A 25,775-nucleotide genomic window follows, 5' to 3' on the forward strand; every position below is an offset into this window, starting at 1 on the left:
TAATAGTGCTGGGGGATCGTATTGTCCCCGATACCAAAGGTTTACGGCGGGAAGGCGGGTAAGAGCGGGATTTCGTACCGATCGCGGGGTTGTGTCCGACTCGATTCGAACTCCGAGTCCATTCTACAGAGCTTGATATGCTCGATACGCTCGATAAGTTGATTCTAAGCACCTGAATAACTCTCTGCAGTTCATCAGAACAGCAAAATGTCGAACGAATGGCCATCGTGAGTACAGATAGTAAGATGCTAAGCTCCTAAGCTGACTGCGAACATAGACTCGTGCTCGTCACTGGCGCAACGGGCTTCATCGGCGCAAACATCGTTGACAGCCTGCTCTCGCGGGGCCTGCGAGTGCGAGGAACAACTCGATCCTTGAAGAAGGGCGAGTTGATGAGGCAGGCTCGGCCGCAATATGCCTCGCAGCTGGAGTTTGTCCAAATTGGTGATATCTCCCAAGTCGGTGCGTTTGATCATGTTATGGAGGGTGTCGATGCGGTCATTCATACAGCAAGTGTACGTGAAACACCTCCGGAGACAGGATCTGCGAGCTGATCTAGTTCAGCCCGTCACATACGATGTCAAAGACAACGAAAAGGAGTTGATTCTGCCGGCAATCAACGGCGTCAAGTCCATTCTGAGAGCATGCAATCTCCCGGGGACAAAGGTTCGACGACTAGTGATAACATCGTCTTTTGCAGCAGTCTTGGACGTGGAAAAGAATAACATTCTTGGTCCGGACTTCACATATACCGGTGAGCACTGGAATCCCATCACCTACGAAGAATCGATCGACCCGAAGGCCAGTCCTGTCGTGGCCTACCGAGGGGGTAAGAAGTATGCCGAGCTTGCGGCTTGGGATTTCATCGCCAAAGAGAAACCGCCGTTCGATCTTGTCACATTGTGCCCTCCAATGGTATTCGGGCGAATCGTGCATCCCATTTCTGATCCCTCCGAACTCAATGAATCGAATTCGAATTTGTGGAAGATTGCACAGGGGTCGGATCCGCTGCCGGAGGCTCGTGTTCCGGGATGGATCAACGTGAAGAACCTGGCCGAAGCACATGCAGAGGCGCTGCTGCGTCCGGAGGCTGGTGGGAAGCGATATGTTTTGGCGTCGACGGAACCGTTCACGTACGAAGCCGCTGCAGATATCATCAAGGAAGAGTTCCCCTGGGCTCGGGATATCGTTACCAAGAATTACATCTCGGGCAAAGAGCCGCTGGCCAAGTATAAATATGACGGTGCACGGGTAGCTCAGGAGTTGGGCATTACGTTCACCTCATTTAGAGAGACTGTGGTGGATCTGATCAAGCAGGTGAAAGAGCTCAGCTCGGGGAGGAAATCGTAAAGAGCAGAGAGATGAAGAGACGCTTGAATTCGAAACAAATGGCCGGCGTTCTTGCTCTGGATATATAGGTAGATCATCAATAGAGTTCGCATTGTACGATGTTGAAATCAGGATTAGCTTGATATATTTAACCAAACTCCTGCCGAGCTTACTGAGAACCTATTCCACTTGGAAGGTGAAGCTGTTGGTCATGAATCATAGATAAACCGGTTGGCAGACTAGGGTAGAGCCCGGCTGATCAACATTTAACGCCAATGGGCCCATTACTTACACCAGTTGACTCAAAATCAGAGCCTAAAATTAGACCAGTTGGCGTTCTCCGATGACCAAGCGGCGATCAGAAAAATCTAGATCTAGCAGCGGCTACCGTCGGCTGTTAATGGCGCAAAGCCAGCCCACCAGCACGCAACAAATCTTTTTGATAAGATCCTCAACCCATTCCTCATATTCCGTTCAAATATTTTGATATCGGTCTCATAATAATCATTTACTAGACAAACGGCTCCGCGCACTCAAGAACCACCAATGTCAGCAGACAAGTCTGTCACCCCTCCCGGGGTTCTTGATTGCATCACCGAACACATCGGCAATACCCCGCTGGTGCGGTTACGCCGCATTCCGCAGAGTCTTGGAATCGAGGCAACGGTATATGGGAAGTTGGAGTATTTCAATGCCGGCGGCAGTGTCAAGGATCGCATTGCACTTCGCATGATCGAGGAAGCAGAGCGCGAAGGGCGCATCAAGCCGGGTGATACTTTGATTGAGCCGACGAGCGGGAATACGTACGGTTTCCGTTTGTATTGAATGAGCTTGCCATTCTAATTGATCCACAGGGGTATTGGGCTGGCTTTGGTGGCCGCAGTAAAAGGTACTGTACTACATGTTGTGGAAATATTAGCATGTTTGATCAGGTTCTGACGATTCAACCTGAAGGCTACAAGACGATCATCACGCTCCCCGAGAAGATGTCTGCGGAAAAGGTATCAGTTCTGCGCGCTCTCAATGCGACGATCATCCGGACACCGACACAAGCTGCATACGATTCGCCAGAATCCCATATCGGCGTCGCGAAGCGCCTTGAGAAGGAGCTGCCCAACGCGCATATCCTGGATCAGTACGGCAACCCTAACAATCCGCTGGCGCACGAGCTCGGCACGGCGGAGGAAATCTGGAAGCAGACTGGCGGCAAAGTCACTGCGGTGATCGCTGGTGCGGGCACAGGTGGTACTATCACGGGTATATCTCGAGGCCTAAAGAAGCACAATCCCAAAGTCGACATCATCGCTGCGGACCCGCAAGGATCGATATTGGCGCTGCCTAGTGAACTAAATCGAGAGCATGAGAATGAGCCCTACAAGGTGGAAGGAATCGGATATGATTTCATTCCAGATGTGCTGGATCAGCATTCGGTCGATAGATGGTACAAGACGGATGACCGCGAGTCGTTCCAGTTTGCACGAAGGTTGATTGCCGAGGAGGGCCTGTTGGTTGGCGGCAGCAGTGGAAGTGCGGTTGCCGCTCTGGCCAAGGCTCACAAGGAGAAACCATTTACCAAAGATGATACGGTGGTAATTATCTTCCCGGATAGCATCCGGAGTTATCTGACAAAGGTCCGTTTCCACGCCGTATTCTCTAAAATCGGAAGTTCTAACTTGCTACGACAGTTTGTCGATGACGACTGGCTTGCTGCCAACGATCTCCTCCCAGCGAGCCACGTGGCACCTACGGAAGAAGCCACAGCAACGGCGAATAAAGATCCTCTGACTGTTGCAACAGTGCGGTCTCTCCGGCTCAAGCCGATAACAACAGTACGAACGGTGGACACATGCGAGGCTGCCATCGAGCTCCTTCGCGATCGGGGCTTTGACCAACTCCCCGTTCTCGGGGAAGACGGCAAACGGCTGGCCGGTCTGGTCACCCTCGGCAATATCCTCAGCTACATCTCGCGAGGGCGGGCGAATGGCAAGACCCGCGTGTCGGAGGTCATGTTCGACTTTACGAAGCTACATGAGATCGTCACGGATCCACGCGACGTCGAGTTCACGCCGAAGGAGCGCCGCAGGCCAGGCAAGGGCCGAAAGTTTATTGAAATTACCATGGACACGCCACTGAGCGTGCTGAATCGATTTTTTGAATGGAACAGCGCGGCGGTCATCACAGAGCGTGACGACCAGGGTGTTCTTCGGCCGGTGGCTGTGGCGACCAAGGTGGATTTGTTGACTTGGCTGATGAAGCAGAAGAAATAATCGGTCAAAGATTTTAGAGATCTGCATGTAATAGACCTGAACTCGGACAGTTTTGATCTTTAATTGAGAAATGACCGGAAAGGGTTCGGGATCCTTGGCTCAAGCAAGGCATAACTGCAAATGTATGAATGACGTTATCACCACCAACATCACCTCATATCGCCATGATCCTGGATGTCCAGCTGAGCCTAGTCGAGTTGATTGTGACACTCAGGCCACTATCATATGTTTCTGATCTAACAGGCTAGTCCAATATGGGCCCGTTCACCTCCCATCAGTTTTCGCTGGTCAAGACCCCCTGTCTAGAGGGGAAGGTTGCTGTCATAACGGTAAATCCATTATTGTTGAATTCATACAAACATTAACTCTCAATATAGGGTGGTCAAGCCGGAGTTGGATGCGGTATTCTAAATTCGAGTCTTATTTGAACAATTGCACTTGCTAACATCAGTTTTAAAGAAATCACTAAAACGCTCCTTGCATGTCACATCAAGAAAGTGATTGTTCTCGCGCGTAGCGGGAGAAAGTTCGACTCTGCCTTAGAGGAATGGCGACGTCTTCCACATTTGGGCATTGTCAAGAGCGAGAACGATATCGAGGAAACCGTCCCATTCATCCAATGCGACCTTTCTGATGTGTACTCTGTGAGAGATGCGGTGCCGGAAATTGAGAAGTACACGGATAGGGTGGATTATGTCTTCTGCAATGCTGGTGAGCAAAAGACAAATGAACCTCCAGCTTGACATGTTTCGTTGATCTGTTTCTAGGGCTCGGTGTTATGGACAAGTATGCCATTTCACCGCAGGGGATCGAGGCCGTTTTCGCGGCAAATGTCGTCGGGCACCAAGTTCTCTTGACCCTTCTACTGCCGCTCATGCGACGAACGATAGCCGAGCATGGCGCGTCCGACGTCCGCGTCATTGTCACCAGCTCGAGTATGCATCGTCTCTGCCGGGAGCTCGACCTGTCATTGCTGCAGTCTTCCGGCGCCACCAAGCCCCAATTATTCGACGGCATATGGCGGTATGCGCGATCAAAAGTCGGCACGATCCTGCTCGCGCGCGAGTTCACGGAGCGCCTGCTCGCGTCGCCTAACGAGGCGGATCACCACATCTACGTTAATGCGTTCAACCCGGGCAACATTGCAACCGAGCAGATGGACGTGTGGAAGTCGTATTTTGGGTTCATTATCGGAACGCTAATCAAGCTATTCTTTGCCATCTTTGGCCAGAGCACTCAGGATGGTGCCTCCACAGCCTTGTATCTGGCCGTGAGCCCGGATGTGACCCGTGGAAAGGGTATGCGCGGCGAGTATTTGATGCCCGTTGCAGTCAAGGATCGTACTTCGAACTTGGCGGAAAATCGCCCGCTTGCTCGGGAGCTCTGGGTGAGCACTTTTTCTTGATCATTCCTTGTCTGAATTTCTTGCTGATAGGACCAGGATTGGGTCGACACGCAAGTGACTAATATCCTGGGTGAAAACTGGGGTAGCCCCGATCAGAGATTAATAGACGGGGCCGGGGTTGAGAAAAAGGAAAAGGAAGCATCGACAGCTTAGAGGCCATTGTCTTTTTTTTTCCCTTGTAAGAGTACATACTAGTTCATCAAAGACATGATCCAATCCATTCCTCCCACTTGCGGACTCCGGCGCCAGCCGTCTCACCCTCGGACTTGACAGCACCCCCAAGCACTTGAACGCGAATACCCACCTCTTCTTCGAGGAGCGCAAACGTAAACGTTCCCCGTCCATCGTCTCCGCCTAGGACATCCTCCTCATCTTCTTCCCTCGAGCCCGCTTCCATCAATCCCCGTTGTCGGGACTTCCGGATCCGGTCGATCTCCGCTTCAAGCTTGGCCTGCACCGAACCAGCCGGCAGGGCCGTGAAGAGATCCTGCTTGTTAGCCGCCACCAGGACGGACGCAGCAGTGCTGCCGGCCTTTGCTGACCGTTTCCGGCCGAGCACGGCGCGTTGAATAGTAAGCAGTACATCATGCAAGTATGCTGCCGCATCGCGAAGCGCGTCGTTACTATCTGCCAGTGCGGCAGCATCCACCATGTAGATTATCCCTTTGACATTGGCCTTGTCCTTCCTCTTTTTCGATTGTAGTGCATCTGCGACAAACGACAGGCCCTGCGATTCGCGCAGTTTGCCGTGTCCCGGTGTGTCTTTTAGCACATACTTGACCGGCGATCGCTTTGCTTCCGACAGTGACGGATCATTCACGGAGCGGTAGCGGTTCGAAGCAATCGGAACGGAGGGCGGAAGGGTTGCTGTGATGGTTGTCGAAGTCTGCGAGGTGCGCGTTTGGGGAACAGACCCTGCGCGTCGCAACGTTGCGGATTCCAGCTATTCAGCTATGTTAGCGACGGGAATAAATTTCCCCGGCTGGATTGATCCTACCAGGGTGAGAAGCGCGGTTTTTCCACTGCCGCTAGGGCCCAACAGCACAAACGTCGATATCGGCGGCGACGCGACACGGCGGTAAAGCAGCCAGTGCAGGATGAATGGGACACTGAGCACCACCGCCAAAGCCGTGAAGATGGCGATGAGATTCCCGGCGAGGAGATTGGTGATAATCCCGCGGGGAGTGCTCCAGTCCAACTCGCCGGACATTTTTCTGTATTTCTTATCCTGATTTTGGCGTTTCGGACTGAAGCATTTGGAGCTGTGGAAGATCGTAGATCAATTTGAGCTTACCCTTGCTGGATTTGGGATTGTTGGTATGCTGGACCCGCTCAACAACCCAGACGTCAATCAATGCCTACACCCTCGAATTCCAGTGTCGATGGCATGCATGACTGTTGTAATAGAATTACCATGACGTCTACAACACTAGCAATGGATTATTTCCACCTCTTCTTCCAGCTTGTAACTTTGGGCTTCAAAGCAGTTCGAAATCGCCCCCTACTGCGCAAACCATGACTCTCAAAGCACTCGCTGTTTGCATCTCTCTAGTATATACTGCAGTGCTTGCAGATGTCGAGTTCCTGGAGCCCACATTTGGATCAGCGCACAAAGGTGGCCACGAATTCACAGCATCCTGGAGAGAGTCGGGGGTACGGCCTTACATCTCAGAGCTGGAGAGCTATCAACTATATCTCAGTGCCGGTGGCACGGACGAGAATACAGTAGTATGTCTGCTATTTCCATAGATCGGACGAATGCTAACTTTCATGTCCAGGAGGATGTTGCTGTGCTAGTTGACCATGGCCACTTCGAGCAAGGCAATTCCGTGTCATTCAAGGTTCCGAGGGATGTCGGAGGGAACGGGGAGAATTCCTAGTACGCTTTCTCTATTCCGGGCATGAGTTCCAAAGCTAATTCTGTGTACAAACAGTTTCCTCAAGATGGTCAGCCGCAGTGCAGACACCACAGTGGTCAACTTTTCGGACCGATTCACCATGTCGGAGATGACGGGCACCTTCTCGCCCGATGTCCAGCGAGGGATCCAGTCTCTCGCAGCGCAACCCGGAAATGACCCTAAAGAACGCCGACGATTGAGACGCCGGCAACAGCAAAACGGCGCTGCAGGAGCAAACGCCTGGGCCAATGGTGGTGGTGCCGTGCAAGGAGCTGCTGGTGGAGGCGCAGGCGCAAATGGCTGGGCGAACGACAAGGGTGACTGGCAGGTCGCCGCCGGTCAGGGTGCAGGCGCAGGCGCAGGCACAGATCAGAGGGGGAACGGTGGAGCTGGCGGTGCCTGGCAAGGAGCTGGAGGCGGAGGAGCAAATGCTTGGGCAAACGGCGGTGTTGCCGGTGCAGGCGCCGGCGGAGGTGCAATCACAGACGCAGGGGCAATCAGCCCTAAAGATCCTCACACCGTACCCTATGCGGAGCAGACCGGCACCATCCGATATGCACCCGTACCCAAACAACCAGGTACCACCATTACAGCCAAAACGCCCAAGCGGCAGTTCCCGACCAGCCCGTATCACATTGCGACGACATTTCTGCCGCCTGCCACGGTGGTGCAGACTGTGTATGCTACTCGCACAATCACTGTAGCAAAGGTTGAGAATTCGGTTCGTGTTTCTTTAGCCCCTTGGTTTGGCGGTTGTTGTGGCTGATGTGTCCTAGGCGTCGCCGGCTCCGCATCCGAATGCGCGACGGGACAAGATTGATTAGACCTGCTTGCATGCATTGAGTATAGAAGTTCAGACTGGTGCTGGATCTTTGCGTTCATTCTGTAATAATTCGCCTTTATGTTAGACAACTTTTGTTCATGACATCCATAACATCGGGGTATCTATCATGCAGGATGCAAAACAAGACCGTCTATGTACAACTGGTGCAGACCCTTTTATCTCAATGCCGGACTGGCCGACCCGCTCGAAATCTCACTCTCGATAAAGAAAGCAATATTCTCCCGTAGAGCAACATACTCGCTATCCGCATAGCCCAGAATCGTCCGAATGTGCGAGCTGCGCGCTCCTTTGATAAGGTCAATCTCCTTGCTACCGTAGTTCACCAGCGCGCGGCCGACCTCTTTCGGCTCCTCGGCATGTGAAGGGAAGTCCCCGTCGAGGGCGGTCGCGGATCGCTTCTCGACGACGAAGAGCCGAACCGCTTCTTGCTGGCCAAAGTGACCATCGACGGCAACGACACCGGCAGGTAGGAGGCTGGCCTTCTTGAGTAGAGCTGCATACGCACCGGAGTCGATATACAGGTTGCCATGCGGGGTTAGGCCGTGCAGTAGCCAGAACGACCGAGAATGGATCGGAGTCTCGGCGGGGAGAAAGCGAGTGTGAAGAGGCGGCGGAGCAAGGGCCGAGGCAGCATCAGGATCCTCTCGTACCTTTTGCAGGTAAGACACGATTTCGTGGATGTTGCCCGGTTTCGAGGATCGGGTGATCACCGTCGTCACGCCCGCGCTGGTCGCCAGCCGCGCGGCTACGATCTTGGTGCCCATCCCGCCGGTTCCTAGAGCAGATCCGGACGTCGAAACGTCTGCTCGGAGGCTGGAGATGTCCGAGACCACTTCAATGGGTTTCGCAGACGGGTCGTTTCGCGGATTAGCTGTGTACAAGCAGTCGACGTCGGTCATGAGGAAGAGGTAGTCGGCCTTCACCATGGCGGCTGTGATGGCGGACAGAGTGTCGTTATCTCCGAATTTAATTTCCTGCAATTCTCAGCCATTTACTCTTCAATAGCACTTCCGTCACCAAGGACATACAGCAACGGCCAAAGTATCATTTTCGTTCACAATCGGAACCACGCCCATGTCAAGAAGTTCGGAAAATGTATTCTGAGCGTTTGTATATTGTATTCGCTGCTCCATTAGGAATTGTTCGTTCATCATTCTGGATAACAGGGAAACATACGTCTGCAATATCGTTTCTCGTTAAGAGGATCTGCGCCACGGGTATTCGTAGGTGTTCAAACAAGCTATCCCACAGGCTCATGAGTCTGCATTGTCCAACGGCGGCCAGCGCCTAATAACCTGTCAGCGCCAATTTTTCCGCAGAAAAGCCCATGAGATATAGCAACCTGTTTGCGAGGTAGATGCTTGGGTCTCTCATCCTCGTCCATTCTCCGAAGGCCAACGCCAATGGCCCCAGAAGATACAATGATGACTCGATGTCCATCCTTCCTGAGCCGCGCCGCGGTCTCAACAATCAATGTCAGATTGGACAGGATCGGCTCACGTGTCTTCTCATCGACGATCGAACTTGTACCTGGAGAATTAATTGCTGTTAGCGCCAGTCAGGTCAGGAAATGCACTGTGAACCGCACCTAATTTGATGACCACTGTGAGGTTTGACGAGCCATTGGCGTGGCCGGTCATTGTTCCAGATCTGAGAAGAATGAAAATAACAAAAACAAATACGAAGCAGCAAAAACTCAGTCTACAGCCATCAGATGTTCATGAAAATGATGAAAATGACTCAGGAACACTGTAGAGTTTTATCTAATCGCAGCATTCTGCCGCAATTCACCGCCTCCGTGTCAAATTAGGCCGATGGACGGGCAACGACGGGATTGAAGGAGAGCGGATTTGACATTGAGTGAAGTAGATCGAGATACAATGTCGGATTCGGACCAGTCCAAACCCTCGTCATCATCAGATACCGGCTACATCCCCGGCGATGATGCCTGGACACACTATCGCAACGTGTTTAGGATCCTCACGGGCCGGATGACGGAGGAAGGCAAGGAGCAATTCCGCATTGCGCGCGACATTCGCATGGAGGAGAAAGATTGCAAGCGGTGTGAGAAGCAGCGGGATTATCTGCTTCAATATAGTGCGTACTTCCCGCCGTGAACTCGGATACGGACAGTAACTAACTTTGTTAGGCCCTATCATCCGGTTCCTGAGCGACAACATCCGCCAACTCGGAGGAGATCTCGACAGCCACAATATCCGATGCACGCGGTGCACGACGCGCAAAGCTGGCGGCTTTGACCCGAACTACGGGATTCAGATTTGCGCGAATGAAATGCGTGATCAGGGCCACTTGGAGGATACCTTGGCCCACGAGATGGTCCATGCATACGACCACCTGCGGTTCAAGTTGGACTGGGAAGGGAACCTGAGACATGCTGCGTGCACAGAGGTGACTTTTTCTCCTGCCATTTTGCTATGTTCCGATCCTAGCTAAAGAGTATAGATCCGCGCGAGTTCACTGAGCGGAGAATGCCGATGGGCGCGCGAGTTCTTCCGACGCGGTCAGTGGAAGCTCACGCAGCAGCATCAAGAGTGCGTCCGCCGAAGAGCTATTCTGTCGGTTCAAGCGCGACCCTTCTGCAAAGACAGGGCGCAAGCCGAAAAGGTCGTCAACGAAGTCTGGGAAAGCTGTTTCAGAGACACGAGACCGTTTGACGAGATTTACCGATAGAAAGTAGTTTATGGTCGTCGACCCTTGGGATGGTCTTGTACAGTTCTGGCATGGTTGGCGTTGTCCGCGGTGGGATTCGATGTCTATATCAGAAGATATTCGCATTTCAACTAATTAAAGAAAAACATCTGATGGATAAATAATGCCCCGTGATGCACGCTTGTTAAACCCGAAACAACGCCAGCCCTATGCGCCAAAACCACAAAACGAAAATTAATAGTGCTATGATCGACTCTCTTTGGAAACAGGTACTCGTTGCGATTGCCGATCCTTCGGCAGGCAATGCTTTAGGATCCACGGATGTCGCTGGACTTCGTCCAGAGGCAGACGCTTTTCTGGGTCGAGGACGAGCAACTGTGACAAGTTAAAACGATGAAAATTCTGCGGATAGGGCATGACATACCTTTTTGATCAGATCCCTTGCTTCCGGGCTAATGAATGATGGGATCCTCATATCCCCTCGTGCGATTCGCTTCTGCGTCATCACTGGTGTGTCCTCGAATGGTGCCTCGCCAACCAGGAACTCATAGGTGAGCACACCCAGGCTCCACAAGTCAACCTTCTCATTGTACGAATTATCCGAGGACCGTAGCATCTCCGGAGGCAGGTAGTCCAGAGTCCCGCACATGGTCTGCCGTCGGTTGTTGGGCGCGTGGACGCTCCAGCCAAAATCGCTGATTTTGATTTCACCATGAATGCCGACGAGGATGTTCTCCGGCTTGATGTCGCGATGGATGATATGCTTCTTGTGCAGGTACTTGAGCGCGGCCGCCATCTGCGCAATGTATTGCGCCGCCTTCCATTCGGGGAACCGGTGCTCCTTGCGCAGATGCTTATACAGTTCGCCCTTGCCGGCGTACTCGAGGATCAGGAAAATGCGCTTGCTGTCATGGAAGTGCCCATAAAGTCGCAACACATTTGGGTGCCGCAGGTTGCTCTGAATCTCGATCTCGCGGCGCACCTGTTTCTGGACGCCGCCTTGTTGGAGCTCAGACTTGTGCAGGACTTTGAGTGCACACACAAACCCTGAGGAGCGCTCCTTGGCGAGGTACACACGGCCGAATTTACCCTTGCCCAGGGCCTTGCCAATCTCGAACATCCCCAGGTGCAGCTGCTTTGGTTGCGGCTGCTGGTAAAGAACTGGCGCATTCTCTTCTGATGTCTTTTCCGATGTCTTTTCAGATGTCCTTTCTGATGTCTTGCTCTGTTGTACTTTTTGAGGCGGTGAGAGTGCATTTGTCCTAGATTCGTTGGTGTTTTGCAGAGCGAGTCTCAGAAGGTTGTTGCGATTAGAACTGGATGATGTCGAACTGAGGCTCGCGACAGAGGCACTTGTGGATATCGTGCCCTGAAAGAATGAGCATCTTGCGTGAAGACTCAATCAGTAGCCATGCTTACCTTGGACTTGATCAGAGTCTTCCCTGAGACGGGCTCGTTTTCGTCATTGACGGAGAGATGCTCGAAGCGAGCCTCCAAAGTTTTTGTTGCCATTGCTAGGGATTATGAGAAAGTGATGCGAAGAATTGATGTTCAACAAAAAAATCAAATTTAGCAGAAGAAATCAGGAGTTCAAGAGAATTGGAATGGACTGCCAGCTCTACAAGCAGGTTTGAGTTCAAGAAGCTCCGGATGCGCCGTGTTTATTTGCGCCGTCACCACGGCAACAGCTCTCACCGCCTTCAGCCGTGGTCGGCAGAATATGGCGGGGCTGCGATAGCGAACGTGATCCAACTGGCGCATCGTCAATTCGACGAGCTGTTGATCGATCAAGGAAATTGGCATTTTGCTCCCATCCGACCCGCTGGTCAACACAATGGCCACCAATGGCGCGATGATTCGTCACGGGAACCAGGCGACACAGTCGCCGGAACCCAACACGATCACAAGGAAAGGGTTCAAGATCTCTACGCAAAAGCTACCGATTCTGAAAGCAGGACCGATTGAGGAGATGACAGAGAAGCTCGGAATCTCACCACCGGAGATGATCTTTGGCGATAACTACGTGGCTATTGAACATCTGGCAACCGGATGGAAAATTCACTTTGACGCGTTCGGAGCGCTAGATCGAGTTGACAAGACCGGAGCGTCAATGCTCAAGGTGGCATACTCGAAGGAGTGGCAGCAGAGCAGGTGAGTCCCTAGTATTGGGCGAGAGAGGTGTCGTGTGTGCCAACCGCGCGCAGGGAACATAGTCACGAGAACATCAAGGAGGTTGTCAAACCGTTTGACTGGTCCTACAGCACAGACTACAAGGGCACTCTCTCACCAAACGCGAAGCCATTTTCACCGTCCGACGTTCCGATTCCGGTTGAACTGCTGAAGCGGCCCGATCCCATTCTGTTCTTCGATGATGTGATGTTGTACGAAGACGAGCTGGCGGATAACGGGATATCTGTGCTATCGTGTAAGATCCGGGTGATGCCGGACCGACTGCTTTTACTCAGCAGGTTCTTCATGAGACTGGATAATGTGGTGGTGAGGCTACGAGATACAAGGGTGTACATTGATTTCGACACGTTGGAGGTCATTCGCGAGTATCAGGCTCGAGAGATGGCATACGATGCTGTTCGACGGGTAAGTTTGAACTCGATTTATTGTAATAATCACCCATCTCATCGTCGATGCAGGTGCTTGGAGGTCCTCGAGAGGATCTGCCAGCGGCACTGCGGGATCCAAATCGGCTGGCGCAGGTGCTACCGTTAGCGGAGCGTAGCCTGGAGCGGGTCGTACTAGAAACATGATGCGATTCACGCCATAAATCGCCAACACAATCAATATTCTTTCGGTAGCATTGTTGTTTTCTTTACTCTGACCCAGTTCGCGTGGAGGGGTACCCTGAAGCAAACAGTGCAAACATCACGTGAAGCCAGAGACTGGGGCCAAGCATCGCCGCGCGAATGCGATCATCAAAAATCCATCGCATAATCTTGGAGAATGCAATCATCAATTCAGACATTGGTCAATCCACCAGAATGGCTCGCAGATTACAAAGTCGCAGTTGCCGATTGGCACTAGACTCGGCGTTTCTGCCGCAGGTGCGTTCGTCTCCGGGAAGCTCCAAGACCAATTCAAAGAAATCAATCCTAACGCGACGCAAACAGATTACCTCCCCCGCCCTTAACCGGTCGTTTCTCAATGATCAGGGTCTCAGTTCGCGATTATCAGGATCTCTACCTACCCGAAGCATTGCTACTGGAACATATGTGTCGTACGGTTTGACACAAACACTCTTCGAGGCATGTTCGGCACAAGCGGATTACACAATACCAAAGCCAGCAAAGGGCCAGACAGAAGTCCGAAAGACGAAGGAGGGTGAAGATGTCGGGATTGGCGAGGGCCCGTGGTACACAAGTGGGATACCAATTTTGTTTTCTTTTAAAGAATCACAGCTAATAAGGGCATTAGAGCTCGACCTTCTGCCTACCTTCTCCAGCTGGTCCCAAGTAACCTTTTTGCACATGTATCTCCTCACCGTCCGCCTGCGCGCGTTGCCGTCCGCCGAAAGCGTTCGGACGCACTCACGGCATCTAATTGATCACTTTAGCCACAACGCCGAGCACCGCATGGCGACGCTACACGGCATTTCTAGCCGTAGCATCCGCAACCGATACCTTAAAGATCTCTTCTTACAGTGGCGCGGCGTGCTGGCTGCCTACGACGAGGGCCTTGCCAAGGACAGCGATGCCGTGCTGGCCGCCGCTGTGTGGCGGAACATCTGGAAAGGCGCGCACCGCGTGCCGACCATGACCGAGACGTCGGACGGCGGGATACGCATCGAGGAGAAAGAGGTCGACTGGACGCAGATTGCAACCGTCGTGGCGTACATGCGGCGGGTGTTGGCGGAGCTAGCCCGCGTCGACGACGCGGATTTGGTGCTGGTCGGTGAGGAATGGGAAGGCCGGCGGCCAGTGTTTGGGTTACGGGAATCGGATTTTGGGTTGGCGCGAATGTAAAGAAACAAAAAACCTCTACCATTACATTCTAGATAATACCTACACACCTCCCTCAAATACTCGAGTGACGCATGATGCCACATATTAATCCTTTTGAAAGTCCTTCTCTACCATTGTCGCGCAAATCGGATGATAGAACGACCGGAGCCGCTCAAACGTCTCGAGCGCAATCTGTCGATCGAGTTTCTTGAGCGCGCGATACCTGCAAAGCCCATTAGCATCCGTTCACCGTTCCCCTCCACCTCGTTAGGGAAGCGGAAAAAAAAAAAAAAAAAAAAAAAAAAAAAAGGGAAAAACATACAATGGCCGAACAAACTTCATCCGCCCAATCGTCCCCAACAGATCCACCGTGGGCGCAATCGCCTCCCGATCACCAACCTTCAATCCCAACCGGAAATACACGTTCGTGACCTCGATGTTCGTGCTATCCCTCAGGCCGTACACCTCGCCCATCGTGCGGTAGGCGTCGATGGTAAGCGGCGAGGGGAAATCTAGGACGCGCTCGAGGAAGACGACGAGTTGGTTGGCGGTGAGGTTCTTGATGTCGTCGCGGGATGGGGTGAAGCCGCCGGGGCCGTTGACGGTGAGGGATTCCCACCGATCGGCCAGTGAGTAGACGACGTCGACGAGGGTGGTGTCAAAGTCTGGCTTGGGCGGTAGGCCCGGTGCGTAGAACCATTTGTCCCAGTCGACGGTGGCGAGCGCGGAGGAGGCGGCGGGGTCGTTGGCGAAGAAGTCGAGGAGGGCGGCCTTGAACTCGTACGAGTCGAGGGATTGGCCTTTGAATTTGGTGAAGTACTGAATTCTCTCAGCAGGAGGTTCAATTGAAAAGGCAGGAATAAGCACTTACGTGAGGAATGAACTTGTCAAACTTCTCCTTGGTCACCAGGTTCTCAAGGTAGAACAGGAAAGTCGAGCCCTTTTCGTACGGAATGGATGAGAATGCATCGTCCGGGTCCTTGCCCTTGAGGTCGACAACCAGCCTGGTGAACTCGTGGTCTGGACCGTAGAGGTTGACGGCATCGACCAGGTTGTTCCAGCCGATGATGGCGTTGAAGTGGCGGTACGGTTCACCGTGGATTTCGGCCAGAATCTGCTTCTCTCAGCAGGCTGTAAATTTGATAGATCGGGTGCGGGTCGACTTACCCGCCGCTCCAGATACACCGTCCAGCCCTCATTCAGCCAGAAGTGCTCCCACGAGGCATTCGTGACGAGGTTGCCGCTCCAGCTGTGCGCCAGCTCGTGCGCAATCACGTCGACATTTTCCCGGTCCTACTCCATCAGCTCCTCCTTTCTTTACGCATGGAGAATAGGATGTATTCTCACCTTGGAAATCAAGCTCGGCGTCGCAAACGTGTAGATGGGATTCTCCATGCCACCGTACGGGAAGCTCGGAGGGAGAATCAACACATTGTATTCGCCCCATTGGTAAGGGTAGATTATCCGCTCGATGACCTCGATGAACTTGTTCGTGTCGGCCTCCAGCTCCCACTGGCATTCGGCGATTCGGTCGGGGCTGGTCACGACGACGCTGCGGGGCCCAATTGGTGCTTCGGTGATGTCACTACACATCTGTCAGCTCTCCTCCTTCCCGCGCTCTAGCGCATGTTGTACGCACCCACTAGCCAAAGCGAATAAATAGCTCGGAATCGGTACCGTCTGCTTGAACCGGTAGATATTGTCCGGGGGCGGGCCGTCCGTCCGCACCGGCACACCGCTTGCGACAACGGGGTACTGCGACTTGATGTTGAAGTCAACCGTTGCCTTGACATCGGGGGTGTCCTGGCAGGGGAAGATGGAGCGCGCATGAATCGCCTGGCATTGCGAGACTTGTGTCGTCAGAATCCGCTTCTTCCATCTCAGCGATAGTCATCCGGTTAGCTTACACAGATAAGGCGCCTTTTTATTCGAGGTCTGCTCCGGCGTCAACCACTGCAGCGCCGTGCATTTATCTGTCGTCTGCAGCGAAATCTACACCACACCGTTAACAAAATCCCCATCCTGTCACCCTTTGTTTCTTTCCCGCACAGAGCATACCTACATCAACATCAACACTCTTGCCCCGCTCCACCCCGCCATCGTCAAGGTAAATCTTCAACGCACTGCCATACGGCTCGAACCGCGGCAACAATTCCCATCGCGACGGCCGTCCGTTCACCGCCACGTCGTGAATATCTAAATAGCTCGTGTCGAACACAATCTCGCGCGATTCGCGGTCATTGTGCGACTGCAGTCGGTGCACGACATTGCCCACCAGCTTTTTCTCGTCGAACCGGATCTCGAAATTGGCCGTGATGTGCGTCGACCGCCAGGCGGTGTAATTGCTCAGCGTGTTGGGGTCGCGCGGGCGATTAATGCTGGTCGTCGTCGTCGTCGTGGCCATGCCGCGAGATTGCCAGAGAGTGGTAACTCCGGTAATGGTACAACTGGTAGTAGCGGTTTTCCTGGCGATGCGAAGCTGCAGCGTGGCGGCGATGCGGCCCAGATATGCACCTCTTCCCAGGTGCATAGGGAATTACTACTTTTTTTTTTCCTTTCAGTCAATTCCCAGTCCAACGATTCAATAAGAATCCACTCCGAATTTTCTGCCTGCGAACTCCGTACGAACTCCGTAAAAAACAAGTTGCCGCCGATCGTCTTCCGATGGGATGATTTGATGTCGGCTTGAGCCGCCCAACGGAACCAACCCGACAAAAGGGATCTACGGGGCCCGAAATTCATATGACTCAATTCTTGTAAAGTTACAATGCGTCATCAATCAATGGTAGCCTACGTTAACTCAGCCCACCAATGCCTCCACCTCTTCGGCCACTTTCGGCGCCGTCGTCAGATTTTCGTGCCCGTCTTTGGTGATGACGACGTTGTCCTCGATCCGCACGCCTCCGACCGACCAGTATTCGTCCAGCACCGTCTGGTCAATATACTTGGCCTTGTCTGGGTCGTTGAGGAATGGCTCGATGATGAACCGGCAAAAGTAGACCTAGCGCATCGTCAGCCAGACCAATCCATTCGCTCGCGTCATTGCTCTAGTAACGTACCCCCGGCTCAACCGTAATCACGCTGCCTGCAGGCAGCTTCCCCCGCACGCGCAGATAGCGGAACATCGGGTCTGGATCCTGGTAGTTGGCATGGCCGCCGGTGTCGTGGGTGTCCAGGCCGAGATAGTGTCCCAAGCCGTGCGGGAAGAAGGCCGTGCTGATGCGCTTCTCAAGCAACTCGTCTTCGCTGGCGCCGCGCAGGATGCCGAGCTTGAGCAGCCCGCGGATGGCGACGCGGTGCGCGTGCACATGCACATCCTCCCACTGCACGCCCTCCTTGATCATATCCAGGCATTCAAGCTGCATCTGCAGCACAATATCGTAGATCGCTCTCGACCGAGGCGTGAACTTGCCCGACAGCGGGAACGTGCGGGTGACGTCCGCCGCGTAGGCGCGATACTCGCCACCCGCATCGAGCAGCAGGTTCAGCTTCTTCTCCTGCGTCTCCGGGTCGACCAGCGGCTGGTCATTGCCAACGTAGTGCAGCGTCGCGCTGCTCGTCCCGCTGGCGACGATCGGATGATACGCCATCTCACGCGCACCGTGCGCAATGCACGTGCCGATGAACGCGGCCTCCAGCTCGCGCTCGTTGCTCGCCGTCCGCGCGGCCCGCAGCACCGCCCGATGCGCCAGGTCCGTGATGTCGTTGGCCTTGCGGATCAGCGCAATCTCGTAGTCATCCTTGATCACACGCGTTTCCTCAATCGCCGTCCGCAGCGTCGGGCCAACGTCGGATTTGGCGAAGGGCGCGAACGAGATCCCCTCGGAGACCTGCTCCCTGATAGCGAACAGCACGCCCTTGTCGCCGGTTTTACCGGCAAGCTCCGCCAGCGCGGCATTGACATCCGTCGTGAACCGCACCCGGTCAACGTCGTACTGCTTCTGCGCCTCTTCCGGCGACAGCGGCAGTCCCGACCAGATCACCGAGTCCGGGTCCAGCGGCGGGATGTACAGCGTCAACTCGTCGGCATTGAAATGGTATGTCAGCGCCGTGTCGGGGAGGAGGCATCCGGAGAGGTAGTAGAATGGGCGACGCTGTCTGACCCCCAGTCAGCATTGACCTCCCAAGTTCTCTTGCTCCGGTATAAACGAACCGAAATGGCAGCTCTGTATCCGTATCCTCGTGTAATCGCGTCTTTTGCGCTTCGAGATAAATCACTCCGTCGCTGCCCTCGCTGAGGCCACCGTGCTGTCGCAGGTACTCCGCGACCCGCCGCGCGTGTGCTTTGGCCGGGTACTTGCCGGCCAGGATGGCGTCTGTCGAGGTCATGATGGGTCTACTCCGGATTTTTTGGGCCACAACGCTGAACCGTCGCGGGAGGATTCGGCTCCAGGCGCGGAACATGGGAAAAAGAATCAATTGCGCGCGATGCTCCTCGTTTTTTAATTACCCCGCGGTCAACTCCGTAGTCCCGCTTGGTCGACTGCAGATGTAACGCCGTTGATATCCGATACGCCTAATATATACAGGACATTACAAACAACAAAAATCGCAATGATAATCCAGCAAAATGGTATCGCTCATAAAATCAAATAAATAAATTCATCATGTAAATCCCATCATTGCCGTTCTGGGCTGCTCATCACGTCTTCAAACTCCATCTCCCACTTGTCAATCTCGCTGAACTTCTTCCGGGCCAGTTCCAGTTCGTTGCTCTGCTGCCGAGCTGGGGGATCGGCCAAGAACTCCGACTCAGACCCGAGGTCCTCAGACGGAGGCGGCGACGATAGTTCGGAAGAGTCATCGTCCACAATGTTCTCCTTGTCGGCCTGCCTGAGCCTCGTCTTCCTTGGCTCTGGGTCGTCGCGGGATTGATCCTGTTTCCTAGCACCGCGGCCAGCTCGCGCCTTAACTTTGGAATTGGCCGACGGCGCCTCGGACAGGCCCCGGTTGCGGGCTCGTCTGGACCGCCGCGGCACGGCCAGTTCGTCGCCCTCAGAGTCCTCAGCAGACACATCCTCTTCCTCATCATCCTCCAGCTGTCTGGGGCGCACGCGCCGACGAGGCAGGAATTTTGCTTGTAGCATCGCTGTCGGCAGTGCTGGAGGGGGCTCGGTTGGTGTTTCGTCATCGTCTTCTTCCACGTCCTCTTCCTCGTTTCGATCATGGCGCAGTCTCCGCTGCCCTCGGGCAGCCGCTACATTTTGTGTCGGACTGCCCGGACTGCTCATTGGCGGTAACATGGTCTGCGACATTACAACTGAAGACGGAACTTTCTCCTCTTCTGGAGCTGACCCAGCGTTCTCAATCAGCGACGACTCCCTAGGGAGCGGAGACCCATCACGATCTACCCGACTCGACATTCGATCTCGGACATTCACAGACGAACGCTTGCGCTTGCGGGAGCCGCCCGACGGCAGCGATGGCGACGAAGGCAATTCCGGCTCCGGTTCGGCCTCTTTCTCCGGCTCCGGCAGCAACGATTTTGGCCGAGCCACATTTAATGGCGTCGACTCATCCTCCGGACTCAAACTCTTTAGAAAATCGTCATCATCCAGCTCCGACGAGTTGTCCTCCGCCTGCATGAGCTGCAGGATACTAGGCTGGCGGGGCCGCCGTCGGAAGTTGCTCAGGATGGAGCTCTCAAAGCCCGGAGTAGTCAACCCAGAGGCGGCGGCATTCCGCCCAGCCAGTGAGAGTGTCGACGAGTAGCCTCGCGTCCTGCTCGGCGGGCGGCTGCCGGTCCCGATATGTGACGCTGGTGAGGACTCGACAGCGAAGTCGTTCGCAGCATTGGTCGTCGCTGTCGTCGGAGTACGGTTTGCTGCTACTGCTGTTGCGCTGGTGATGGTGCCACGATTGTTTCGACGTGATGCTTTAGGTGACGGGGTTTTGGCTTGTTGCGTTGTGTCCTTAGCCTTCTCTACTGATTTGGTCGCATCAGGGGCAGCTGTTTTCGCGGTAGTGGACGTCTTGGTCTTGGGCGCCCCGCGGGTGCGCCGTGCAGGAGGGCGAGGCATGTATGGCGGCTGCTGTTATAGCGATGTACCCGGTAAATACGTAGTAAGATGTCGGATTGAAATCACAAGAGTTGCGTTCTCGCGTCGTCGCGTCGAACGGCGAGCCGTGACGGAGTGATGCCTGTTGGGGCGCGTTTGTTTGTTTTTTTGGAGATTGGTCTGTGTACGCTTTGCCGTATCAGGACTAGTACATTCACGAGCGAGCCAATCATAGTTTGCAATTACACCTACCATTCAAGGCAGGCATATTACAAAGTCATAGGAGCATCAAGAGCCAGCACCCTATGATGAGGATATTTCTCTAGATTATGTCCATTGCGACTCATCGATGCATACAGATAGTGTATACTGGTATCTCGAATCATCAAAACACAACAAAACATCAAATGCATACAAAACCATTCCCAGAAAAAACATGATCCAAAATCAACGAGGAAACTCATGTCAACACCCACTCCGTACCCCGTTTGATAAACTTGTCAAGCAAGACGCCGACATCATGTAGCACGAACCGGCAGATGTAGAAGCCGAAGAACTCCGCAGCGTGTCGCGTGCTGAGCTCCAGCCCGACGAGGGTTGGCGAAGAGTGCTTCAGGCCAGGATCTTCCACCTGACGAGCGATTTGATCTGCCAAAGTCAATTAGACACGATACGATTTAAAAGAAGAGAGGATTAGACTTACCAATGACTTGGACTGCATCAAACAACCGGGCAAGAGCACTCATGTAATTAGCATTCGGTCCAGAGAACTGCAGCCGCGCAAAGGTGCGCTTGTTGCCCCGGCCGGTACCGAGCTGCGACGTCATAGGCAGCGTGCTCAATGTAAAGTTGTCCTTGCTGCCGTCGCGCACAGCCGGCGTCGTGGGTGCCGTTGAGGCCGCGGTCTGGTTGCCCTTTGATCGCAGTTTGCGCCACGGTGGCAGATACTTGGGATTTACGGCCCGGGAGTCTGCCGCTCCCGCTGACGAATCGTCGCCCGGGTTGGTCGTTTTGAATAGGGTTTGAAAACCTTGCATGCCGACCTCGTTGCCCAGCTTCTTGACGATTTGAGTCTGTACCTGGTCCAGCACCGTCTCGAAGCTCTGCATCTCGTCGAGGACGGCGTCGGCGTCGTACGTGTCCACTTGGGCCAGCTTCAGCAGCGCCGCCGTCAGCAGGTCGCAGAAGGAGATCTTCTCCTCAACTGCCCGTAGCTTGACGTTCTTCATCTGCCAGATTTCTCTCGGGATGAAGAGTCGGGTCGAGATATAGCCTCCCTTGGGGTGTGCGAGAGTTTGGTAGAGGCATCGCATCAGCCAGAATGGTCGAAGGAGGAAGGACTCCGGGCAAGGCTCCAAGGGAAGAGGCATGTTTGCATTCGCTTCCGGCGAGTCCGGGTCTGGCGGGGACAGGAATTCACTGTTCAGCAACATCGGGCGAGTCCCGGAGGAAGCCAGACCATTTGTCCCAAACCCGCTGGTAGTCGGCGTAGGCATTGGCGGCGCATTGCGTGGGTACTCAAAGGCTGGGAAGGTGCTACTCTGCGGCGTAGAGGGTGATTCCGCGCGCTCCGGCGTCGACACGGACATGGCTCTTGAACGCAGGTTGCGCAAACTCGTAGACGACGCGTTCTTGCGCAGGTTGGCTGGCACAGACGGCATTTTGTTCACAGTCCACGACGGCGATGCCGTTCGTGCTCGATCCAATTCCTCGCCATCGTAGAGATGGGGATGCGATGTAGCAGAGCCAAAGCTGTCCTCGCGCAGAGAATCCAGCGACGGCTTCTCGGAAGGCCGACTCTGGAGCGACCGCGATGCTGGAGTCATGGGTTTTTGAGTGGGAAGCGGCGGCTTGGTGTCGTTTGGCGGTGGCAGGGGAGGAGGCGGGCTCACCAGCGCAGGAGAGGCGGTCGTCTTAGCCCTGGACCGCGCTGCTCCCTCCGCAAAGTCGGTATCGATCCTCAGCTGCGCCATATTCTTCGACAGTCGGCGAGCCCTCACGGATGTAGGGGCTGCTGGCGGTGACTTGTGTGGTGACGATTGCTGCGGAGGAGACGGCTTGCTCATTCGTGGTGCAGGAGGAAGCCGCTTGCTCTGCGGCGAAGAATCCGTCGGTGACACACCATCGGCTTCCTCCGCCAACGTCGACAGCGAGGTACCTGCGGTGGCCGACATGGCGGACAAAGACGCAACAGAACTGTCCCAAGTCCGTCCGGAGACATTGCTCGAATCTGACTGCCGGGGCAAGGAGGACTTCGTATGGAGATCGAATTGAAAGTCATCCATCACGTAGTCCTTGGTCATTTCCTCCAGCATGCGTTCCTCCTCTTCCTCCCCCACCTCATCCTCGCTCTCGTCATGGTGATTATCGTACGTGCCCAGCCGCGACGGGGGAGGTCGCTCCTGGTACTGCCGTTGTCGGAAGCTTCGTGCCATGGCTTCCTGAGCCTCCCGTTCCGCTTCTCGCACCCGTTGCTTGGCAATCTCAATATTCCGCCGCACATTCGACACAACGTCGTCGTCATCGTGGCGCTGCCCATCATAACGTTGGTCGTAATGTTGGTCGTACTGGTGGCCATCGTGATGTTGGCCGCCATATTGTTGACCTTCGTATTGGCGGCCGTCGAAATGTTGGCCATCAAAGTGCTGCCTGTCGTAGTGATTACCGTCATAGTATTGACCGCCATACTGCTTGCCGTCGTAGTGCTGGCTCTCGTCATGGTGCTCCTCGTAGCGCTGGTCCTCGTAGTGGTAGCCGTGGTCATAACTCTCTTCTGGAATCTCCGGTGCCGGCTCCAGACCCTGGTCGTATGCAGCTTCCACTGCCGCATCCAATGCAGCGTCAAATTCGGCCTCAGTCTCGCTCTCATGGCTACGCCTTCGTCGCAAATAGACCGATTCTCGAGACTGAACTGAACCCGGAGATGACACCGACTCGTCAACCGTGTTGAGCCACGAAGTCGTTTCATTTATGCCCCTGGGCGATTGGACCTCCTGTGTATGTTGTTCCTGAGCGCTCGACGGACGAATCTGCGGCGAGTCAGAGCGTCTTGCCGTGTCGGGGCTGTCTTGTGGAGGAAATTGCTGTTGTCGAGGTGATATTGGCTCGTCATAGTCCTCCTCGGCCTCCGGCACCTGGCGGAGAGACACTTCGGATGCTGTACGCTCATGAAGTTGGCTCAAGCGAGCCTCTGCGGCTCTGATTTTCGGATCTTCTGACGCCGCTGGCAGTAATGACTCTCGCCGTTGGGGAAGTTGGGGCCGGCTGACGCTGGCAGTATTATCGGCCCCGGGAGTATCTGGATCCTCGTACTCTTGTGAGAACTCATCCTCTTCTGGGTCTGTCGATGGCCGTTGCGGAAGGGATTTGTCATGTGCCTGCGGTTTGGGCGGAGGTTCAAGGCGCTGCAGTTCTCTGACTCGTAGCATGTACGTGTCTCGCTGTGTAGATTCGAATTGTCAGTCTCAGTCTGTCAGCAACTGTAAGAAGGCGAGAAAGAAGCCTACAATCTCCAAAAGTTTCGTTTTCTCCTCTTCGCCGCCATTACTACGCAGCATCACAAGTTGGAGGAGATGGCAGGCATCGTTGTAGGCCTCAATTGCACCTTCGATATTTGCAGCGTTGTCGAGCAGGACCGCCGTGTTCGCCTTCTGCAGTGCCTGCGACAGCATTTGCTTCTGCGAAGGTCCGCGAGTCCGCCGGCTGCGATCAGGACTATTGGAGTCCCTCGCAAACTGGCGGCGGCTCTGCGATCTCGGCTGGACGTGCACGTCGGCCATCTTTGCCAGGTAGGATGTGGAGTGGTCGGTAGTGGTGGTGAAGCCGGTGTCGGCTGTCGATTCTGCGGATGCCAGAGTCTGTTGACTCGAGAAAACCGAGCTTGATGGCGTGTCAAATCTGCGTATCGGTCCCTGCTCGTCGGATATCCAACTTTCTCTGCGCGACGTCGACGGGCTCTGATGATCGGATGCGCTTCCCGCTTCGACAGGGTTCTCTGTAAACAGGAGTAACGAGGACGAGGACGACGTCGTCGACACAGACCAGCGATTCACATTACCCAGGCCGTCACGAATGCCACTGTCGTAATTGTCCGAATCGGGCTCAGCAGACGCAGGATCTGGATGCGCGGCTGCGGACCGCAGCATCTCCAGGCCTGGCAACCGATCGCGGAATGCCGATGGCGACCCGGTTGCCTCCTTGAGTGCAGCGGTCGTCTACAACGTCGCGCCCGAGCCGATCGGACTGCGTGTCCCCTTTCGTGGCAGCGCTATCGATCTGGAATTTCTGATCTTCGAAACGAAATTGAATGCCTCGAATTTATTCCGGTAAATTGCAGCGATTCACGCGTCGTCGCAATCGATGCAGCCGAGCTATTCACCGATCCCGACCATTCCCTCAGCGCTCTCCTGTACACCAATTTCTGCGGCACTCGAAGGGAATTTTTTCCGTGCGACTACGGCGCGGATGTTCTCAGCCGGTTACTGTTCCACAACTCGGTCAATCCTGCTCGACTCCAGGGGTTACGGATCGACGGAGAGTTCGTCCGATGCTGATTTTTCTGGCACGGAGGAGCGCATACCACTATCAATTGTCGCTGGTTCTCTGTTCAAGCCTCGAATGGCCAATTCACGCGGCTCCCCTGAACCTTAACGCAGAAACCCCCCCGGTCTTGGGGGCACCGAATCTGCGGGCTAATCACGCACCGCGGAACGTCGCAAATTGGAGCACACGAGACCCGTCGCAGGTGGAGTGGCAGGGTCGTGGGGGAAATTCAGGGTCTTGTGCAGCAAGCCGAATCGGAGGTGCTTCCACCAGGGCGAGGAGAAGAGAGGGTAAGCGTGGGCTCGCTATGGCACTCTACAGTCTAAGGCCGGTGTTGGACCGGCGGTAATGTCGCGCCATCGGTTTAGCGTCCTTGGTCCCTCTATGGCCAAACCTATGCCGGGCGCGGCACCACCCGGTTATCCACTGCGGAGATCCATGCGTTCTTCCAAGTCCCCGTTGCTGGTTGACCCTGCGGTTCTGGCTGGATTCTGGCTGAACGGAAGGATTCATGTAATCACGGAGACTCTTCCAGCCGGGCTCCAGTTTCTCGAATATGACTTATCTGCCCATGACTTATCTACCCTCATGGCAGCAGTCGCAATTACAGTTTTACTATTCCAGGGGATCCTTCGAGCCAAATCCATGCCACTGATACCCCCCGTTTTTCCCGCATATTGCATCCGACGCCCTTTCTCTTCGCTGCTCCCACCCAGCGGCTGATGATCCTCGAAAGTTTCCCACGGAAAATATTCTCGCTGCCTGGTTGTCCGGCTGCAGGACAGCGCTGCTCATCGACCCTGCATGGATGAATCACCACAATTCGCCCTCCGGTAAGGGGACCTCTTGGGCTGAGCGAGCCCGAGTC

At 54.5% G+C, this 25,775-nt stretch overlaps 15 protein-coding genes across 15 annotated transcripts; 8 read left to right on the plus strand and 7 right to left on the minus strand.

Moving 5' to 3' along the window:
- Window positions 1-207: 207 nt before the first annotated feature.
- VTN49DRAFT_3297 (uncharacterized protein) lies at window positions 208-1,350 on the plus strand (the record flags this gene model as incomplete). The annotated part of the gene is made up of 3 exons (XM_069411117.1): window positions 208-227; window positions 278-515; window positions 565-1,350. 3 exons carry the CDS (start codon window positions 208-210, stop codon window positions 1,348-1,350), a joined length of 1,044 nt encoding a protein of 347 aa, XP_069268575.1.
- A 525-nt stretch (window positions 1,351-1,875) lies between these two features.
- VTN49DRAFT_3298 (uncharacterized protein) lies at window positions 1,876-3,596 on the plus strand (the record flags this gene model as incomplete). The annotated part of the gene is made up of 4 exons (XM_069411118.1): window positions 1,876-2,132; window positions 2,184-2,218; window positions 2,284-2,960; window positions 3,015-3,596. 4 exons carry the CDS (start codon window positions 1,876-1,878, stop codon window positions 3,594-3,596), a joined length of 1,551 nt encoding a protein of 516 aa, XP_069268576.1.
- A 254-nt stretch (window positions 3,597-3,850) lies between these two features.
- VTN49DRAFT_3299 (uncharacterized protein) lies at window positions 3,851-5,154 on the plus strand (the record flags this gene model as incomplete). The annotated part of the gene is made up of 5 exons (XM_069411119.1): window positions 3,851-3,925; window positions 3,974-3,998; window positions 4,056-4,307; window positions 4,364-4,983; window positions 5,038-5,154. The coding sequence occupies 5 exons, from the start codon at window positions 3,851-3,853 to the stop codon at window positions 5,152-5,154; spliced, it is 1,089 nt and encodes a 362-aa protein (XP_069268577.1).
- Window positions 5,155-5,200: 46 nt separating this feature from the next.
- VTN49DRAFT_3300 (uncharacterized protein) lies at window positions 5,201-6,211 on the minus strand (the record flags this gene model as incomplete). Its single annotated transcript, XM_069411122.1, has 2 exons — window positions 5,201-5,944; window positions 5,999-6,211. The coding sequence occupies 2 exons, from the start codon at window positions 6,209-6,211 to the stop codon at window positions 5,201-5,203; spliced, it is 957 nt and encodes a 318-aa protein (XP_069268578.1).
- A 305-nt stretch (window positions 6,212-6,516) lies between these two features.
- Window positions 6,517-7,723, plus strand: VTN49DRAFT_3301 (uncharacterized protein; the record flags this gene model as incomplete). The annotated part of the gene is made up of 4 exons (XM_069411123.1): window positions 6,517-6,729; window positions 6,780-6,880; window positions 6,936-7,620; window positions 7,676-7,723. The coding sequence occupies 4 exons, from the start codon at window positions 6,517-6,519 to the stop codon at window positions 7,721-7,723; spliced, it is 1,047 nt and encodes a 348-aa protein (XP_069268579.1).
- Window positions 7,724-7,898: 175 nt separating this feature from the next.
- On the minus strand, window positions 7,899-9,383 carry VTN49DRAFT_3302 (uncharacterized protein; the record flags this gene model as incomplete). The annotated part of the gene is made up of 5 exons (XM_069411124.1): window positions 7,899-8,717; window positions 8,772-8,867; window positions 8,920-9,030; window positions 9,086-9,273; window positions 9,332-9,383. 5 exons carry the CDS (start codon window positions 9,381-9,383, stop codon window positions 7,899-7,901), a joined length of 1,266 nt encoding a protein of 421 aa, XP_069268580.1.
- A 240-nt stretch (window positions 9,384-9,623) lies between these two features.
- Window positions 9,624-10,434, plus strand: VTN49DRAFT_3303 (uncharacterized protein; the record flags this gene model as incomplete). Its single annotated transcript, XM_069411125.1, has 3 exons — window positions 9,624-9,840; window positions 9,893-10,152; window positions 10,207-10,434. The coding sequence occupies 3 exons, from the start codon at window positions 9,624-9,626 to the stop codon at window positions 10,432-10,434; spliced, it is 705 nt and encodes a 234-aa protein (XP_069268581.1).
- Window positions 10,435-10,656: 222 nt separating this feature from the next.
- VTN49DRAFT_3304 (uncharacterized protein) lies at window positions 10,657-11,925 on the minus strand (the record flags this gene model as incomplete). The annotated part of the gene is made up of 3 exons (XM_069411126.1): window positions 10,657-10,788; window positions 10,838-11,782; window positions 11,833-11,925. The coding sequence occupies 3 exons, from the start codon at window positions 11,923-11,925 to the stop codon at window positions 10,657-10,659; spliced, it is 1,170 nt and encodes a 389-aa protein (XP_069268582.1).
- A 322-nt stretch (window positions 11,926-12,247) lies between these two features.
- Window positions 12,248-13,175, plus strand: VTN49DRAFT_3305 (uncharacterized protein; the record flags this gene model as incomplete). Its single annotated transcript, XM_069411127.1, has 3 exons — window positions 12,248-12,564; window positions 12,618-13,008; window positions 13,062-13,175. The coding sequence occupies 3 exons, from the start codon at window positions 12,248-12,250 to the stop codon at window positions 13,173-13,175; spliced, it is 822 nt and encodes a 273-aa protein (XP_069268583.1).
- A 231-nt stretch (window positions 13,176-13,406) lies between these two features.
- Window positions 13,407-14,387, plus strand: VTN49DRAFT_3306 (uncharacterized protein; the record flags this gene model as incomplete). Its single annotated transcript, XM_069411128.1, has 3 exons — window positions 13,407-13,469; window positions 13,536-13,785; window positions 13,840-14,387. The coding sequence occupies 3 exons, from the start codon at window positions 13,407-13,409 to the stop codon at window positions 14,385-14,387; spliced, it is 861 nt and encodes a 286-aa protein (XP_069268584.1).
- An 84-nt stretch (window positions 14,388-14,471) lies between these two features.
- On the minus strand, window positions 14,472-16,896 carry VTN49DRAFT_3307 (uncharacterized protein; the record flags this gene model as incomplete). Its single annotated transcript, XM_069411129.1, has 8 exons — window positions 14,472-14,589; window positions 14,689-15,185; window positions 15,238-15,480; window positions 15,534-15,659; window positions 15,714-15,951; window positions 16,006-16,216; window positions 16,274-16,358; window positions 16,429-16,896. The coding sequence occupies 8 exons, from the start codon at window positions 16,894-16,896 to the stop codon at window positions 14,472-14,474; spliced, it is 1,986 nt and encodes a 661-aa protein (XP_069268585.1).
- A 270-nt stretch (window positions 16,897-17,166) lies between these two features.
- VTN49DRAFT_3308 (uncharacterized protein) lies at window positions 17,167-18,695 on the minus strand (the record flags this gene model as incomplete). Its single annotated transcript, XM_069411130.1, has 3 exons — window positions 17,167-17,367; window positions 17,426-18,464; window positions 18,520-18,695. 3 exons carry the CDS (start codon window positions 18,693-18,695, stop codon window positions 17,167-17,169), a joined length of 1,416 nt encoding a protein of 471 aa, XP_069268586.1.
- Window positions 18,696-18,985: 290 nt separating this feature from the next.
- On the minus strand, window positions 18,986-20,386 carry VTN49DRAFT_3309 (uncharacterized protein; the record flags this gene model as incomplete). The annotated part of the gene is made up of 1 exon (XM_069411131.1): window positions 18,986-20,386. The coding sequence occupies one exon, from the start codon at window positions 20,384-20,386 to the stop codon at window positions 18,986-18,988; it is 1,401 nt and encodes a 466-aa protein (XP_069268587.1).
- A 439-nt stretch (window positions 20,387-20,825) lies between these two features.
- VTN49DRAFT_3310 (uncharacterized protein) lies at window positions 20,826-24,510 on the minus strand (the record flags this gene model as incomplete). Its single annotated transcript, XM_069411133.1, has 3 exons — window positions 20,826-21,013; window positions 21,069-23,805; window positions 23,872-24,510. The coding sequence occupies 3 exons, from the start codon at window positions 24,508-24,510 to the stop codon at window positions 20,826-20,828; spliced, it is 3,564 nt and encodes a 1,187-aa protein (XP_069268588.1).
- Window positions 24,511-24,671: 161 nt separating this feature from the next.
- Window positions 24,672-25,256, plus strand: VTN49DRAFT_3311 (uncharacterized protein; the record flags this gene model as incomplete). Its single annotated transcript, XM_069411134.1, has 1 exon — window positions 24,672-25,256. One exon carries the CDS (start codon window positions 24,672-24,674, stop codon window positions 25,254-25,256), a length of 585 nt encoding a protein of 194 aa, XP_069268589.1.
- Between the last annotated feature and the right edge of the window lie 519 nt (window positions 25,257-25,775).

The sequence above is a fragment of the Thermomyces lanuginosus genome (genome assembly GCF_041956635.1).
Source record: "Thermomyces lanuginosus strain ATCC 200065 unplaced genomic scaffold VTN49scaffold_28, whole genome shotgun sequence".
Taxonomy (NCBI): domain Eukaryota; kingdom Fungi; phylum Ascomycota; class Eurotiomycetes; order Eurotiales; family Trichocomaceae; genus Thermomyces; species Thermomyces lanuginosus.